The sequence below is a fragment of the Tursiops truncatus genome, chromosome 10 (assembly GCF_011762595.2).
Source record: "Tursiops truncatus isolate mTurTru1 chromosome 10, mTurTru1.mat.Y, whole genome shotgun sequence".
Classification (NCBI taxonomy): Eukaryota; Metazoa; Chordata; class Mammalia; order Artiodactyla; family Delphinidae; genus Tursiops; species Tursiops truncatus.
The window spans coordinates 20,672,146-20,690,579 of NC_047043.1; the positions used below are offsets into that span (position 1 = coordinate 20,672,146).

Here is an 18,434-nt window from a genome sequence, read left to right on the forward strand (position 1 = left end):
GTGAATTTGGTAAAGCAGCAGGATACAAAATTAATGCACAGAAATCTCTTGCATTCCTATACACTAATGATGAAAATCTGAAAGTGAAATTAAGAAAACACTCCCATTTACCACTGCAATAAAATACCTAGGAATAAACCTACCTAGGGAGACAAAAGACCTGTATGCATAAAACTATAAGAGACTGATGAAAGAAATTAAAGATGATACAAACAGATGGAGAGATATACCATGTTCTTGGATTGGAAGAATCAACACTGTGAAAATGACTATACTACCCAAAGCAATCTACAGATTCAATGCAATCCCTATCAAACTACCAATGGCATTTTTCACAGAACTAGAACAAAATATTTCACAATTTGTATGGAAACACAAAAGACCCTGAATAGCCAAAGCAATCTTGAGAAAGAAAAACGGAGCTCAAGGAATCAGGCTTCCAGACTTCAGACTATACTACAAAGCTACAGTAATCAAGAGAATATGGTACTGGCACAGAAACAAATATAGATCAATGGAACAGGATAGAAAGCCCAGAGATAAACCCACGCATATATGGTCACCTTATCTTGGATAAAGGAGGCAAGAATATACAGTGGAGAAAAGACAGCCTCTTCAATAAGTGGTGCTGGGAAAACCGGACAGCCATATGTAAAAGAATGAAATTAGAACACTCCCTAACACCATACACAAAAATAAACTCAAAATGGATTAAAGATCTAGATATAAGGCCAGATACTATAAAACTCTTAGAGGAAAACATAGTCAGAACATTCTATGACAAATCACAGCAAGATCCTTTTTGACCCACCTCCTAGAGGAATGGAAATAAAAACAAAAATAAACAAATGGGACCTAATGAAACTTCAAAGCTTTTGCACAGCAAAGGAAACTGTAAACAAGACAAAAGAAAACCTCAGAAGGGAGAAAATATTTTCAAATGAAGCAACTGACAAAGGATTAATCTCCAAAATTTACAAGCAGAACATGCAGCTCAATATCAAAAAAACAAACAACTCAATCCAAAAATGGACAGAAGACCTAAATAGACATTTCTCCAAAGAAGATATACAGATTGCCAACAAACACATGAAAGGATGCTCAACATCACTAATCATTAGAGAAATGCAAATCAAAACTGCAGTGAGGTATCACATCACAGTGGTCAGAATGGCCATCATCAAAAAATCTACAATCAATGCTGGAGAGACTATGGAGCAAAGGGAACCCTGTTGCACTGTTGGTGGGAATGTAAATTGATATAGCCACTATGGAGAGCAGTATGGAGGTTCCTTAAAAAACTAAAAATAGAACTACCATATGACCTAGAAATCCCACTACTGGGCATAAACCCTGAGAAAACCATAATTCAAAAAGAGTCATGTATCACAATGTTCATTGCAGCACTATTTACAATAGCCAGGACATGGAAGCAACCTAAGTGTCCATCAACAGATGAATGGATAAAGAAGATGTGGCACATATATACAATGGAATATTACTCAGCCATAAAAAGAAATGCAGTTGAATTATTTGTAGTGAGGTAGATGGACCTAGAGTCTGTCATACAGAGTGAAGTAAGTCAGAAAGAGAAAAACAAATACCGTATGCTAACACATATATGTAAGGAAATTAAGAAAAAAAAAGGTCATGAAGAATCTAGGGGCAAGACGGGAATAAAGACACAGACCTACTAGAGAATGGACTTGAGGATATGGGGAGGGGGAAGGGTAAGTTGTGACAAAGTGAGAGAGTGGCATGGACATATATACACTACCAAACATAAAATAGATAGCTAGTGGGAAGCAGCCACATAGCACAGGGAGATCAGTTCAGTGCTTTGTGACCACCTAGAGGGGTGGGATAGGGAGGTTGGGACAGAGGGAGATGCAAGCGGGAAGAGATATGGGAACATATGTATATGTACAGCTGATTCACTTTGTTATAACGCAGAAACTAACACACCATTGTAAGGCAATTATACTCCAATAAAGATGTTTAAAAAAAGAAGAAGATGTGGCACATATATACAATGGAATATTACTCAGCCATAAAAAGAAATGAAATTGAATTATTTGTAGTGAGGTGGATGGACTTAGAGTCTGTCATACAGAGTGAAGTAAGTCAGAAAGAGAAAAAAAATACCGTATGCTAACACATATATATGGAATCTAAAATTAAAAAAAAAAGGTTCTGAAAAAAGGAAGATCAGCTCTGTGCTGTGTGACCACCTAGAGGGGTGGGATAGGGAGGTTGGGAGGGAGACGCAAGAGGGAGGGGATATGGGGATATACGTATACATATAGCTGATTCACTTTGTCATACAGCAGAAACTAACACAACACTGTAAAGCAATTATACTCCAATAAAGATGTTGGAAAAAAACTTGAGCTACATGCAAGAATGTGAATGAATTTTTTAAAAAAAAAGTGAAAGAGAAATAAAGACTAATAAACACAAAAAACCTGAGGGAATTTATTGCCAGGAAACCTACCCTGCAGGGAATATGAAAAGAAGTTTTCAGACAGAAGGAGATTGCTAAAGGTCAGAAACTTGGACGTACAAAAAGAAAGGAAAGATGTCAGAAAAGGAATTAAAGGTGAAATAAATTCCTTTATTTTTCTTATATCTTCATAGAGTTAAAGATCTGCTTTTTAATAGCACCCTTATAAGGAGAGGCAAATCATTCTCCCTACTACCTTGGACAAAAGGACTCCTGCTGCCAGGTCTGCCTTTGTTGGTAGGAAGCTCAGAAAAGTGGGTGAATCAAACAAAAGAGTTTTGACCATATCAGCATATATGACAGCAGATGCTCAAAAGACACTTAAAATTCCTAAGATTGGATTTGCAAAGTGTATTTAAATGAGCAGTTTGTCAACTACCATTATTACACATTGGAATGTCTGCCTGCTGTTTTTTCAGTACACACACACACCACCACCACCATCACATACATCATGAACACACATGTACTCTCCACCACATACACACCACTCACAAATACACAAGCACCATCCACCACAACACACACTTCTCTTTCCTTGTCTATCCACATAACTGTCCAGCTCACATTCATCCCTACAAATTTTTTTTCTTTCCCTTGTGAAAGACTTGCGAAAATACATATTTTCCCCCCAGATTTCCCCAGATTGCTAAATACCTTTGATCAGATCTCTAACAACGGAGCCCTCCTGATTAATCCTCCTGGGGAATTAATTAATTGTAAATTTCATTTAATGAATAGTAGATAAGCGTATAGTCACTAACCTGATTCAGGACAGAAAAGCGATTCCTTCTTCCCCTGTGCAGACTTTCCTCTCAACTTTTAAAAATACTGAATTACAGGATTTGCTAATTTCAGCCATTTAAATTCTTCATATCTTTTGATCTCCCTAGGTCAAAGCTGAAAACTTAATTTTTAACTTCACTTACATTCTTGCCTTGAATCTTCAGGGGAGGAGTGCAAGTCTTAAAGTCATCCAATGGACCAGAAACCTCCTAGAAATTTGCCAATAATTTCATGACCATGACAGACAGACACCACCAGTCTCTGTCCCTACCAGGAAGTAGAACCTGCCTGCCCCATAAGAATTTCCAGGATTTTTCTATTGAGGATGGTTCTGTGTGTACAGAACTATTTTTACAGGCATGCTATGGCTTTCTAAATGCCTTATAAATGACCTATTGGCTTTTTCCCCCTTCTTCCCTCCCTCCTTTCCATCCTTCCTTCTTCCCTCCTTTCCCTTCTGCCGCTCCTCTCTTTTCCTCTTCCCTTCCTCTCCCTCCGTCTCATCCCTCCTCCCCCCACACTCCTTTTGCCATCTCTTCCAAAGGTCACATCTGTTTAATATTCAAGCTACTCAGAATGAGGTACATTTTATTGAGTTGTGTCCTCTGAAGAGTATGAATTCCCTTGTGGCTTCTCCTGCATTGACTGTAAGTTCTGCTGGTTCAGCCTCCTATCTATAGCAGTACTTGGGAGCACTTTACCTTGGAACCCTTTGAAGGCAAACTACTGAGCAGATAGGGACATCTAAACCCTTAAATAAAAAATTGTGCACTATAGTTTCTTACATACTTAAGCTTTTAAATTTTTTTTAGTGTGCTTTTAAAGTGCCCAATAAATGTTTGGCACATAGAAGATGCTCTATAAATTAAACAAGTTATTTTCTCTCTCAAGAAATGTTGAAACAGAAGTAGAGTCACAGATGTAGAAAACAAATTTATGGTTACCAGGGGGTAAGGGGGCGAGGGATAAATTGGGAGATTGGGATTGACCTATACTCGCTACTATATATAACATAGATATCTAATAAGGACCTACTGTATAGCACGGGGAACTCTACTCAATACTCTGTAATGAACTGTATGGGAAAAGAATCTAAAAAAAGTGGATATATGTATATGTATAACTGATTCACTTTGTTGTACACCTGAAAATAACACAACATTGTAAATCAACTAGACTCCAATAAAAAGTTTTTTAAAATGTTGAAAACCTTAACCCATTTGCCCAAGAGACTTTGATGTCTTGTCATATACAGCTGGGTTTTGTTTTCTTTTTCTGAAGTCTAGGTTCTGCTGATTTTCATCTGGCTATTCCAGGATGTTTGTGCTGTTTGTCCTGTCTGACACGAAGGCTGGCAACTTCTGACATTTTCTGGGAAGGGGCCCTTTTATTGATTGAAAGTCCCAGGTCAGCAGCTGTTTAATGTCCACGTTTTAAGTAAACAACCTTCCTATCTGGTGTCAATATCCCCAGTTCTAGGTACTGATTACCCAGGAGGGAACCATCATTCTATTTGCTGGCCCCAAAGCTTTACACTGCTCTGTCATACCCTTTGAAATTACTTCTGGATTCCACATCTGGATTCTGTGTTTTCCTTATTAAGTTTTTAAGTTTAACATTTTATTATGGAAAGTTTCAAACATAAAAAAAAAAAAGTAGACCAGTCTAATATAACCATGTACCCCTTAACCAGTTTCCACAATTTTCAATAATTGGCCATTTGAGTTTCCATATACCCAAAGGTTGTTTTCTGTATTATATCATGTCATTACTCCTGCAAAAAGTACAGCATGACTACATAGTTCATTAGGACTTTTGAAAACGTAACATGCCATCAGCATATCTAATAAATAAACAATAACTCCTTAATATCATCTAATATCCAGTCATTATGAAAATTTTCCTAATTGCTTCAAGGTTATCCATTTATACTTGATTTATTTAAATAAAGATCCAAACAAGATCCACATATGACACTCAATTGTTATGGCTCTCGGCTCTCTTTAATTTCCTAACAATTCCTCCCCCTGTTTTCTACTTGCTGTTATTTAAAACAACAATAATACAAGAGTCATTTGCAGAATGACTCTCATAATTGATTTGGCTAATTGCTTCCTGTGTCATTTGATATATTTCTTTATCCCCTTATATCCTGGGAACTACTAAGTATATAGAGAGACTTGGTTAGATTCAGGACATGAATACTTCGTAGGGGTGCTGGATGCTTTCACCATAGCAGGTTGTCTCACTTTTAGTAAGACTGATCAGGGGGTTCAGATATTCTCTGACTTATTCACTAATAAAGTACTTAACCTTTCACCTGTGATTTTAGCTGTTGTTAATGTTACCTAGAACTGTTATTTCATTAGAAGTTGCAAAATGGTGATTTTGTAATTCTGTCATGCCTTCGTTTATGAGCTGGAATTTTCTACAAAACAGGAAATATACCTAATCAAATATTTGGAAAATATACCTAATCAAATAATGGGAAAGTCAGGATAAATACTTTATAAAATTCCAGAATAATAATTTAGTGCCTTAGCAAAGATGACCAAGTAAAATTATGACCTCATGGAACTTGATGTGTTTCAATCCATCACAGTCCTTACTCTATTTTGATTCTCAGATTGTCTCCTCTTTGGCCAGCAAGAGTCCCTTCAAGCTGGCTTCTATGTCATTATGACATGACCCTAATGATCTTGGTTAGCTTCCTTTCTAGCACAAATTATATTCCAGCGTCCCCAAATATTTTCTCTTCCCAGACCTGGACTTTAAGGAGTGCTGGTTCCTTTCAGAAAGAAATAACATTTGGAGACCACACACTGGGCACTGGGGTGCTCATTGCACCTAGGCCTTTTCAGTGGAAGAATTTGGAAACAGTTTTTAAGAGAAAAATCATAAATTCTAATATTTCCAATTCAAATTGAATGTTAGAGTGATTTCTTTTAAAGTTCGTTAATTTTATACTCTTGCATTTTCCCCTTATGTTGAACGTCTTAGTTAATATAATTACTTTTCTTGCTTTATTATAATATACCCATATTAGCATCAAAATAACACTAATATTATTACCAAAATAAATTTGTTGCCTCTCCTAGAAGCAGACCTTGACATTAAGATTCCTGTAAAAGTGATTTAATAGGCAGTATTTTCAGAAAAACAATGAAAACAGCAGGATATGGAGTTTCCTTAAAAAACTACAAATAGAACTACCATATGACCCAGCAATCCCACTACTGGGCATATACCCTGAGAAAACCATAATTCAAAAAGAGTCATGTACCAAAATGTTCATTGCAGCTCTATTTACAATAGCCCTGAGATGGAAACAACCTAAGTGCCCATCATCGGATGAATGGATAAAGAAGATGTGGCACATATATACAATGGAATATTACTCAGCCATAAAAAGAAACGAAATTGAGCTATTTGTAATGAGGTGGATAGACCTAGAGTCTGTCATACAGAGTGAAGTAAGTCAGAAAGAGAAAGACAAATACTGTATGCTAACACATATATATGGAATTTAAGAAAAAAATGTCATGAAGAACCTAGGGGTAAGACAGGAATAAAGACACAGACCTACTGGAAAATGGAGTTGAGGATATGGGGAGGGGGAAGGGTAAGCTGTGACAAAGCGAGAGAGAGGCATGGACATATATACACTAACAAACATAAGGTAGATAGCTAGTGGGAAGCAGCTGCATAGCACAGGGAGATCAGCTCGGTGCTTTGTGACCACCTAGAGGGGTGGGATGGGGAGGGTGGGAGGCAGGGAGACGCAAGAGGGAAGAGATATGGGAACATATGTATAACTGATTCACTTTGTTATAAAGCAGAAACTAACACACCATTGTAAAGTAATTACACTCCAATAAAAAAAAAAGAGGGTGATATTCATCTGAGGCTGTGGACACAAAATTATTTCTTGTTCTTAGATATACTGACACTATGTTTACAAAGACAAATGTACGGTAATAAGATTCATGCCCTGAACAAGACAGTATGTTTCCCAAATAAATGGTAAATTTGTTCAAAAAAAAACAAAAAAACAACAACAAAAAAAAAAAAACAGCAGGGAAGGAGGGAAGTGGGCAGAAAAATAAAGGAGACAAAACAAGTGTGTGGTAACAAGCTAAACCTGGAGGAAGGCAATTTTGGGTTCATTCTGCAAGGGAGCAGTGGGCACAGCCTTAACCATACCTCAGAGTTTTCCTAACCAAAGCTAAAGAAGTTGGAGTGTGTATATGCCAGCACCCATTAATCCCAGGCTAAGGGCTGCCTCTGGGAGGTCCTAACTCCCCAGACAATTTTACCTTTCAGTGAGCACAGATCAAGTAGGTTCCAGCAGCCCAAGGGCAGCCCTCAAACCAAGTGATGGGTGTGCTGGCTGTTGCCAGTGAAGGCACAAGGGGAATTTGTGTGCTCCAAAATACAAAGGACCCCAGGAGATAAGGGCAGAGCACCAACAGCTTCTGTTGTCCTTCACACTCTTCAGTTCCATTCTCCCTTCACATTAAGTTCATAGCACTGATTCTTCAGGAAGAAAAGATTAATGAAACATTTACACCCCTGCTGCCGTAATCAGTCCCAAGGACGTAACTGATATTCATGATCTTTCTTCATCTACCCATTACAGGTCTCCTCTCTTGGCCAGCACCTTTGCTGCTTTGCGTTGCCTGCAGAGTGGGGTAACCCAATAATTCATCTCTGAAGGTTTGATGCCATAACTTTGATGTAGGTGCTGTAATTACCTTTTCATAGTTAAAATGTGGGATTCCCTGAGCTCTGGACATACTTGTCCCTGTCCCTATTATGTGGTAGCAACCAACCGTCTCATAATGATCAGGGTTAAATACTCCCGGCCAGCATGGCGACTTCTTTCTTTCACTCTCGGTCTACCAGCAAGAGGATCCCAACGTGACAAGTCAGCATTCATAGTTTTAGGCTTATTGGAAGCCTTACTAAGCCCGTTCCTGGAAGCATTCCTCTCTTCTGGGAACTAGGACTTCTATACATGCTGAAAATAAAGTTGTTCTATTAAAAATACGCCATCTGGCACAACACACACAATTAACACTACCATTGGGTTAAGTCTATGGTAATCCTTCATCTTCTGTTACAATCCATTTTTGCTGGGGCCACAAAATGGTGAGTTGAATGGGAATATGATAGAGGCCATCATCCTAGCATCCTATAAATCTTTTAAAATGGCATTACTCTCCGCCATTCCACCTGGCATGCAGTGTTGCCTTTTTTTTTTTTTTTTTGTGGTACGCGGGCCTCTCACTGTTGTGGCCTCTCCCGTTGCTGAGCACAGGCTCCAGACGCGCAGGCTCAGCGGCCATGGCTCACGGGCCTAGCTGCTCTGCGGCATGTGGGATCTTCCCGGACCGGGGCACGAACCCGTGTCCCCTGCATCGGCAGGCGGACTCTCAACCACTGCGCCACCGGGGCAGCCCTAGTATTGCTTTTGAGTTACTAATTTTCCACGAATGGACGATTTCAGGCATTCCATTTAGGCTTATATAACGTTAAGTCCTGAGTCACAGCATTGTATCCCCGTATTGACAAAGTCTCCCTTATCCAGTCTTCCATTCTGCCCCAAAAGCCTGGTCCCATATTCCAGACACACTCTCCTTATTCCTGACACTTTATTGGTGAAAAATCCCTTCCCTCCCTTAGTGGGACCAGTACTATACCAGTTAGGACATACTAAGACCTGACCTAGTTATTTGTCTAGCATTAGGTTTATTATTTGTCAGATATTAGAGGAAACTATAACAGAAACTGACCAAGTAAGCTTTTTCTTGCAAGGCATCTGTGTCAACTGTGCTTTCTATGTGGTCTTCAGACAAAGAGGCTGTTGTCTGCCAGCACCAGGTATGGCCACTCCTGCAGGATAAGTTTCAGGTTTACCCCAAACTTGTCTTTAGTATAATTTTTGTGCCTTTAAATCCAGTCTTTGTGTTTCTGCTAGTCTGACCATCAAATCCTGAGTCTGATCTTCGGAACAGGTCTTCCTTCTGGTTATTGGCGATCGTGTATCTTTAAATGCTGCCAGGGAGATTTTCTCACTTTCATGTCATGCTCTGATGTAATTCTCCTGCTCGAGGCCCTCAGTGGTACTGACCATCAAAGAGCCAGCTTCGAAGTTGTTATAATTGCTATTTCCCCATATCTCTCAACACTAGAAGTATTAACCAAGCCAGTGCATGTCCTTTCACCAGTACCCCATTTCCCATCCCAGTGTCCCACAGGAGACGGTCTTCGTAATCATACTGCTACAGTAGGCCAGGATTATTACCACTGCTCTTACTAACATCAAGAGGGTCCTTGTGCCATCTGGCCTGTGAGTGATTTAACTCCAGAAGTCTATCCTGAGAGTCTGCATCCCAGGTTCCCTTGCAGAAACAACTGTCTTAGATCAAATTCTCAAGAACCAGATCCTGAAATGAGGATTCCTGTGAAAATGATCTGTTAGGACACATTCCCAGGAAAAACTGGCAGAGAAGAGAAGATCTAGAAGGGATATCGAGTAAGGTCCAGATCAATTCTTAGGAGTTTGGGAGACAGTGCAGGTTTTGCCTCAGAGACGTCCCCAGTAGGAGCAAGGGAGCTGGAGTATTTATATCTCTGTGGCGATGGATTACTGGTCTCCTGTTCCCAGGAGGACATAAATCCCCAGGCACATTCATGCTGGCAGGCAAAACAGGCTCCCAAAACCCAATAAGGCAAACAGGTGCCAGGTGTTGGGAATGAAAGCTCACTGCAAATTGGTAGGTAGTTCTGGCAAAGGGAACTGAGAATGTGTACTGCAGTTACTAATTGAAAGACTTCTTAATTTTTGATGGGAAAGAACCTCTACATTGATTTTGTTTTTTTAATCACACATACAGCTAAGGTAGAGATTGTCTCAGGATGAACCTAAACTGTTCTTATTGATAATAATCAGTAAAATCCTAATATGCTTGGTTTATGGAGGAATCCGATGGGAACCTCTTCATAAGTGACTAAAGGCCCCTGGGAATGAGGAAAATTGGGGAAAGAACCTTACCCTAAGGGATGATGCAGGGAGGCACACAATTTCAATATTGCTGATTCAGTAACAATTACATAGGAAATAAAGAGAGGCGATTACTGGGAGAGAAAAAGTGAGTGTGGTTCAGCCCCTCAGACTTTGAGGGAAGAGGGTTCCGAGGGGTTTGCAGGTAAAAACTAAAGGAGCAATTTTACCAAAACTTCTTTAAGACATAGTGGACAAGGTAGTTCTGCTTGGAAACTCATATGATGAAGTGGAACAGGACATTTGGAAGACACTGGTTGGGCTGCACCCCTCAGGCCTGCAAGCCCTGTACTTGCCCATCTTCAAGACCGAGGAAAGAGCCTGGAGTCAGTGACAGACATCAATGGTGTAATGGACAGGGAATCTTAAATGTTCGAAGCAAGGTCCTGCAGTGGCACCATGTGGGGCGGAAGGCAGGCAGGACATGACAGCAGTCTTCGCTGGGGGCGGGGGGACGGGGAGGGGGAGGCGACCATTTATAGGGGATTTGACGTCACGTTGGCTCATCAGCTACCAGGGGAAACCAGGAGTGGGGGCACTTTCCTCACAGCCCCTCAGGTTAACAGCATCACGAGGGCAGATGTTTCCCTTTAATAAACTAGCAGGTGGAGCTATTCTGGCCTAAGGGGCAGGGGGAAAGCACGTTCATGTGGGGAATTGATGTCAGGTTGGCTCATCGGTTACCAGCAGAACCAGCAAAGGGGCATGCCCCTCACAGCCCCTTTGATAACTTATTATGATGGAGACGTCCTGATTTAAAGCTAGAACAATGATTAGCTGAGGCCGGGGCAAGTACATAGGAAGGTCAGTCATGTGAGCAGGGTGGAGGTGAAGCAGGCACTGGTAGAGCAGGGGATGGGCAGAGAGCAAGAGAACAGCCATCTTGGGCAGCCTCCATATACTCCACCCCTACACACCCCACATGACCCTTACAATCTTGCCCCCCCACCTTCCGCATTGTCCCCTCACACTGTGAGGAGTGAGGGGTCCGAGGGGTCAGGTGCACAGAGGCAAACTGCAACCAGCTACCACAAATGCAATACAGACAACAGCAGCGAAAGAGAATCAGGAGGCCAAGAGGTGGGCAAACTTATGGAGTCAGGAGCTTATCGGGTCATGGAGGGGCCAGAGGAGGACCATGACGGCGTCTCCCTGTAGACCCAGCCATCAAACTCATTTCACAGTGAAGCCACTGTTGTCGCCCAGTCTGTGAACAGATTCCCTCTACTCAGACGAGGGGTGAAATGTAAGGTGTTTAACAGGCACAATACAGGGAAGATGACGACCATTGAGCAAAATACAAGCAGTAACGGCATTGAGATACCACCACCCCTGCCCGTGGTTTCTGTCCTGGCCTGCAGGACCCCACGGCCTGTCTACCCTCAGTCCCCACAGCCAGTGCCGAATACTGGAGAGGCCATATAACAGACTGCAGGGTTAGTGTAATGGTGCCCTTCTCCAGTCGGGGGCGCGGATTAATTACCTTAGTGCTTTTAGGTGGGGCTGGGTAGGAGACAGGTGAAACCTCTTAACTCTCTTTCTAATCCTCTTCTCCATGAGGCAGCAAACCCAAACCACAGAGACTTACCTGCCGGTCCCAGGGCCATGTTATGTGTTCCCCTGGGGGTAGAGCCTGTGGCGAGGGCAAAAGTGAGTTACCGTCCTGGCCAGCAGTTGGCAACGGTCCTTCGGTGGTCAACAGTTGAACCTGAATGGTGTTGACTAGCGGCCTCTGGGTTAACATGGCCTCAGCTCCTGGGATGTGTCCACACGTTGAAGGAGCGGGTTTCCCATCTCAGCTGTTGTTGAAGCAGCTCATTCACTGCCCAGCAGCAGTGGGGTTGTGAGGCGGGGGGAGATGCCAGTGTGTGGCATTCTTATCGGCCCATTCCTGAACTTCATGGCCGACAAAGTGGATCCCTTGGTCACTACTGATGTCCATGGGGGTCCTAGAGTTCACACACAGCTCTTCTAGACCCCAAACAGTGGCTTATTCACCAGCCATCTCCGTGCAATCAGACGAGTCACTAGCACAGGGCTGCTACTTTTAAACTAGAAAGGGACTCTGAGGTTAACAGGATATCATCAATATAATGGAAAGAGCAAGCTACCTCTCATGGCAGACAGCTGCTACAGGCCCCCACATGCAAGTGGACAGCCACGTCTTTCCCCGCAACTTTCCATTCCTTGTCCTTTTTTTCCAACACCGTGGCGCTCACAGGAGTTTCCCTGGCCTTCTGGCTGACTCACCAGTCTGCACCCCGCAGGCCTGCAAGCCTTGTAGTTGCCCAGCCTCAAGACCGAAGAAATAGCTTGGCGACAGCGACAGAGACGTCAATGGCTTATTGGACAGGGGATCTTACATGTCTGAAACCAGGTCCCGGAGCAGCACCCCACCGTGTGCGGCAGCCAGTCTCCAGGACGCGGCAGCAGCCTTCGCCATGGAGGGGGCGGGCGTGGAGAGGCTACCATTTATAGGGGGAATGACGTCAGGTTGGCTCATCAGTTACCAGGGAAACCAGCAGCTGGAGCACGTCCCTCACAGCCCCTCAGGGTAACGACCATCTTGAGGACAGCTGTTTCCCTTTCATAAACTAGCAGGTGAAGCCATTCTGGCCTAAGGGGCAGGGGGAAAGCACGTTCCTGTGAGTAGGGCGTAGGTGAAGCAGGTGTAGGTCGAGCAGGAGATGTACAGAGAGCAAGAGAACAGCCATCCGGAGTGGCCCGACCGTACACTGGTGCTTCAGTTCAGTTCACTGGATATTCATTATGTGCTTACTTTGAAGACTCAAAGAAGCATGGTACAGCCATGTCAGGGCCTTCAGCAGTCAGTCATATCCATATAGTACTCTCAGTGACAAGATTAAGAACCTGTCATTTGCATGGGCTGTTTCCAAGCTTCCGGTGGAGGGGGACAGGGCACTAGAAATGTGTTCACATAGTCTTAGGTGTTTGAAAATTTTAACCAGTTTTAACCACAATTGTGTAAGGCCACTATCCATCACCATTCTGTTGGACTCCCCCTAGTGATGGGTGATGAAGTAATGGAGGGAATGGTTTAATATTGCTACGGCAAAGCTTAAGTGGGAATATACTTAATTTGGGCTAAAAATTAGGCTACATTTATGTGGTTTGGGTCAAAAATGGATAGAGTTAAATTACTGCTAGCTAATCTGGTATAGGAACAGCTTCCTGGGATACGTATATCGTCCACGATGACTACTCATGTGTGTAATGGGAATTACAGATAATGAAAAGGAGTGAATCAAATGAACATATTGGAAATGGTTTTAAATTTCTTGTTGGTTTGACACCAAATATTGACATAGCAATGATAATACAAAACTCATGATAATAAGTCCCTCATTGGGATTCTCAGAAAGATTTGAGCTTTATTGGAGGGTGAAGTCTTGGTAGGAGCAGGTTGTGGCTGGAGTCAGATCAGTGCAATCTTTCCCCTGTAAGTGTGAATCATTTCCCCCCACTTCTGCCCCAGATTGGTGTTGCCTGGGAAAACAAGTTTCACAATACACGTCATTATTTTTTGAATATCACCTGTAAACGTCTGATCTTAATAAAGTAGCTCAGTAGTTTTACACTTAAAAGCTCGCTCCTTGTATCATGTAAATTATGCCTACTTAAAAATTCATGTTAGGGCTTCCCTGGTGGCGCAGTGGTTGAGAGTCCGCCTGCCGATGCAGGGGACACGGGTTCGTGCCCCGGTCCAGGAAGATCCCACATGCCGTGGAGCGGCTGGGCCCGTGAGCCATGGACGCTAAGGCTGGGCATCCGGAGCCTGTGCTCCGCAATGGGAGAGGTCACAGCAGTGAGAGGCCCGTGTACCGCAAAAAAAAAAAAAATACACGTTAAAAAAAAAATTCACGTTAAAACTACTATAAGAAAGATGTTGTACTAGAGGCTGTGTGTATGCCTGGTAATGAATTGTTTGCACACAGAGTGATGAGAAGGGAGATCAGAGTGTATAGGCTGAAGGCAAGGATACAGAATACAAACAAAAATCCATCCTTAGCACATCTCTGGTCACATCTGTGCTCAAATGGGGAGGCCAGATGGCTGAAGCCTTTATGGAGGACACTGGTCACTTCTGCCCAAATGACCCAAATTGAAGAATTCAGAAATGATAAAGGTGAGCACATACGAAGAGCAGAAGGGTAAGACTCTCTTGCCCTTGATTGGAACAATTCTAAGACCTAGTGTCTGAGAAGAGACCTCCTCCGTGAGGTTGAGTCAGACCTCGATGGCTGACCTAAGTTGGCCTTCCTGCTTTCTGATTCAGAGTTTACTCTGGTGGTGAAATAGCAACTAATGGAATGTGTGTGTAGAAGGACCAGCAGGTTGATGGATGGGCACTTAGTTCTGGGGTGAGACTTGAGCTAATGGGGACCAGCAGATGAAACTTATAGCTTATGGTAAACAGTCTTTGATAGCAACCCAGCAGGATAAAATGATGAAGTGCTCAGTGCAACCTCAACAATGTATTTGAAGAACAACAGAAATATCAGTCTTGATTAACATTTATATCAATCTATACAGTGGAATTTTGGCCGCTGTAAAATTCTTGCCCCTAACGCAAATAGCATTTGAGGAAGCCATTTAACCTTCCGGCCCTTCAATCTCTTCCCTGTGAGGAAATGGAAATAATTTCTTAATCCATAAGGTTGTGAAGATTTAATAAAATAGTTCATATTAAATTTTATAATTTTTTGATAGCTGGTAGCTATTCCTGATCCAAGTAAAATACACTTTTTTTTTTTTGCGGTACGCGGGCCTCTCACTGTTGTGGCCTCTCCCGTTGCGGAGCACAGGCTCCGGACGCGCAGGCCCAGCGGCCATGGCTCACGGGCCCAGCCGCTCCGCGGCATGCGGGATCCTCCCGGACCGGGGCATGAACCCGCGTCCGCTGCATCAACAAGCGGACTCTCAACCACTGCGCCACCAGGGAAGCCCAAAATATACTTTTAAGGGGCAGTTTAGCGTAGAAGTTTCAGGCACACACTCTTCAGTCAGACTGCCTGAGATTGGATCTCAGTTCTGCTACTCACTGCTGTGACCCTGGACAAGCAACTTAACCATTCTGCAACTTTTAGAAAATGTCCACTACTGTTATTACTCAAGAAAAATCAATTCCCTTTTCTTGAAAAACTCTGACTCAGAGAGGCTGCCGCAAATACTGGGCTGTACTGGAGATCGGCACACACACACCCATTTGCACTATTGTCCTCACACCTGTGGGTTCATCTAGAGCCAAGGAAGAGGATGAACAGTTCTCATGAAATCACAAATTCTACAATGGCTGTGCTGAAATAATGCCCTGTCAAATAATGTGCTATCATATGCAACCAACACCCGATGTGTTGACAAATGAATAAATCAACACATGATATGCTTCCAAGTGGGCTTACTTCCTCTCGCACGCTGTCATATGCACAAGGTACAACGTGGGCTTTTTTCACACACTGCTAAGCAATTCTCCAGTTCTCAATGGACACTGACCAGGCGTCTTACAATCTAACTCAATTCTGACACTGTCTACTTGGAGGTAGCATCAGATCCCACAGCTTAAGGGCTGAAACCCACAAGGCTGCCCCCACTTCAGTTGCTCCTCATAAACCTAGGTTGTTACCTGTGCTTCTGACATATTGGCTGTAAATCAGAGGTTCCTACGATCCCCTCCTCTGGTTCAATTAATTTGCCGGAGTTGCTCACAGAGCTCAGGAAGCCAATTATCTACTGGATTATTGGTTTATTACAAAGGACATTAATGGCTACAAAGGAACAGGCAGATGAAGAGATACATACGGTGAGGTCCGAAAGGGTCCCAAACACAAGAGCTTCTTCCCTATGGGGTTGGGAGCCCAGCACATGGACATGCTCTGGTTCAACAACCCGAAAGCTCTCTGAACTCAACTCCTTTGAGCTTTTATGGAGGCATCGTTATGTAAATATGATTGGTTAAAACATTGGCCGTTGGCAATTGATTCAACTTCCAGCCTCTCTCCCCTCCCCAAAGGTCACGGGAGTGCGACTGAAAATTCCACCCCCTAATCCAGATTGGATTCCCTTGGCAAGCAGCCCCCATCTTTTGGTACATTCCAAAAGTAACCACGTTAACATAACAAAAGATACCTCTCCACTTGGGACATTCCGAGGTTTTTAGGAGCTAGGAAGCTAGGAAGGGACAAAGACCAAATATAAAATTCTTATTATAAATCACAATATCACACAACACCCAATGTATAGTCATCTAGACCTACAAACCCATCAGTAAGCTCCCACATGGACATTTTAATACCCAGTATCGTCTCATATGGAGTTACCAACCCTTGTTGTACTGTGATTCAGGCCTGTATAACCCAATATATTGTCGTATGGACTCCCATCTAACCCACCACGACACTGACATGTGGACTTGCATGAATGAACTGCTATGTGCCCAGATCAACCTTTCACTCACAAAGGCAAAGCGGCACCATAATCCCATCCAATGTCTTCCCTCTCTCATAATCATCACTGCACCCATTTTTACCTCTTCTTCTTTATTGTCAAGCAATACAGGTGTGCCTCCTCTATTTAAGGAAGATTAGAGTCAAAAAACAAAACAACAACGGGATGGGGAAAATATTTTTGTATGTGTTCTGGATTTCAGAAAAGACAGCAGAAATCACTCTTAAAAACTTGATTGCAATAGGAAGAGTAAAATAGCCATCCTAAATTTTAGGAACTTTCACTGTGTAGTCTGTAACTTGTAAAAAAATAATACACCTAAAGGTAGAATCATTTTAATCAACTGATTCAATTTTAAGTCATCTTTCATTTTCAAGGTAAATGTTTTACTAATATATTTAATAATCAAGATCTTGCAGCTGATGCAAGCATATGGAGCCTTTAGGTTATACGGCCCAACAGGGAGAGCTTAGAGGTTTCATTAGCACCAACTGGATTTTCTTTTTCTTTGGGGACATCAATATCATAGGGAACAAAGAGGGTTCATCAAACAAAAATGTATCTACTTTGGAGCTCCTTAATTTAGTTCAACATGTATAGTCAGCAGGCATTTTACTGAGGAAAAAAATGGACTCTTTTTCTTTTTTTCCCCCCTGGCTTCATTGAGATATAATTGACATTTAACATTGTATAAGTTTAAGGTATACATTGTGTTGATTAGAAACACTTATATTGCAAAATGATTACCACCACAGTGTTAGCTAACACCTCCATCACGTCACATAATTACCATTTCTTTTTTTGTGTTGAGAACTTTTAAGATTTAAAAGTTTAAGATTTAAAATGTTGCCCTCTTAGCAACATTCAAGTGTATAAGACAGTATTATTAACTATAATCACTATGCTGTACATTAGATGCCCAGAAGTTATCTGTCTTATAACTGCAAGTTTATACTCTTTGACGAACATCTCCCCTTTCCCCCCTATCCTCCACCCCCTAGTAACCCCCATTCTAATCTCTGTTTCTATGAGTTTGGCTTTCTCAGATTTCCCATATAAGTAATATGTATTTGTCTTTATCTGATTTATTTCACTTTGCATAATGCCTTCAAAGTCCATCCATGTGCAGAATGTCTTTCATTCTCATGGCTGAAATATATGTATATGTATGTGTGTGTGTGTGTGTGTGTGTGTATATATATATCTTCTTTATTCATTTACCATTGATGGGTTGCTTCCATATCTTGGCTATTGTGAATAATGCTGCAGTGAACATAGGAGTATAGCTATCTCTTTGAGATACTGTTTTCATTTCCTTCAGATGTATTCTCAGAACTGGGATTGCTAGATCATGAGGTAGTTCTATTTTTAATTTTTTGAGGACCCGCCATACTGTTTTCCATAGTGACTGCACCAATCTACCTTCTCATCAACATTGTACGAGTCCCTTTTCTCCATATCCTTCTAAACACTTGTTATCTCTTGTCTTTTGGATAATGGCCATTCTAATAGGTATGAAATGATATCTCGTGGTTTTGATTTGCATTTCGCTGATGATGAATGATGTTGAGCACCTTTTCATGTACTTGTTGACCGTTTGTGTGTCTTCTCTTG

General features: G+C 42.1%; 1 protein-coding gene across 1 annotated transcript in view; it reads right to left on the reverse strand.

Moving 5' to 3' along the window:
- The window catches only part of SLC17A1 (solute carrier family 17 member 1), a 70,249-nt gene extending 62,021 nt beyond the window's left edge, over nucleotides 1-8,228 (reverse strand). The window contains exon 1 of the mRNA XM_033863647.1: nucleotides 8,122-8,228. Coding sequence (XP_033719538.1) covers nucleotides 8,122-8,228 — 107 coding nt within the window. The remainder of the gene's footprint in view (nucleotides 1-8,121) is intronic.
- Between the last annotated feature and the right edge of the window lie 10,206 nt (nucleotides 8,229-18,434).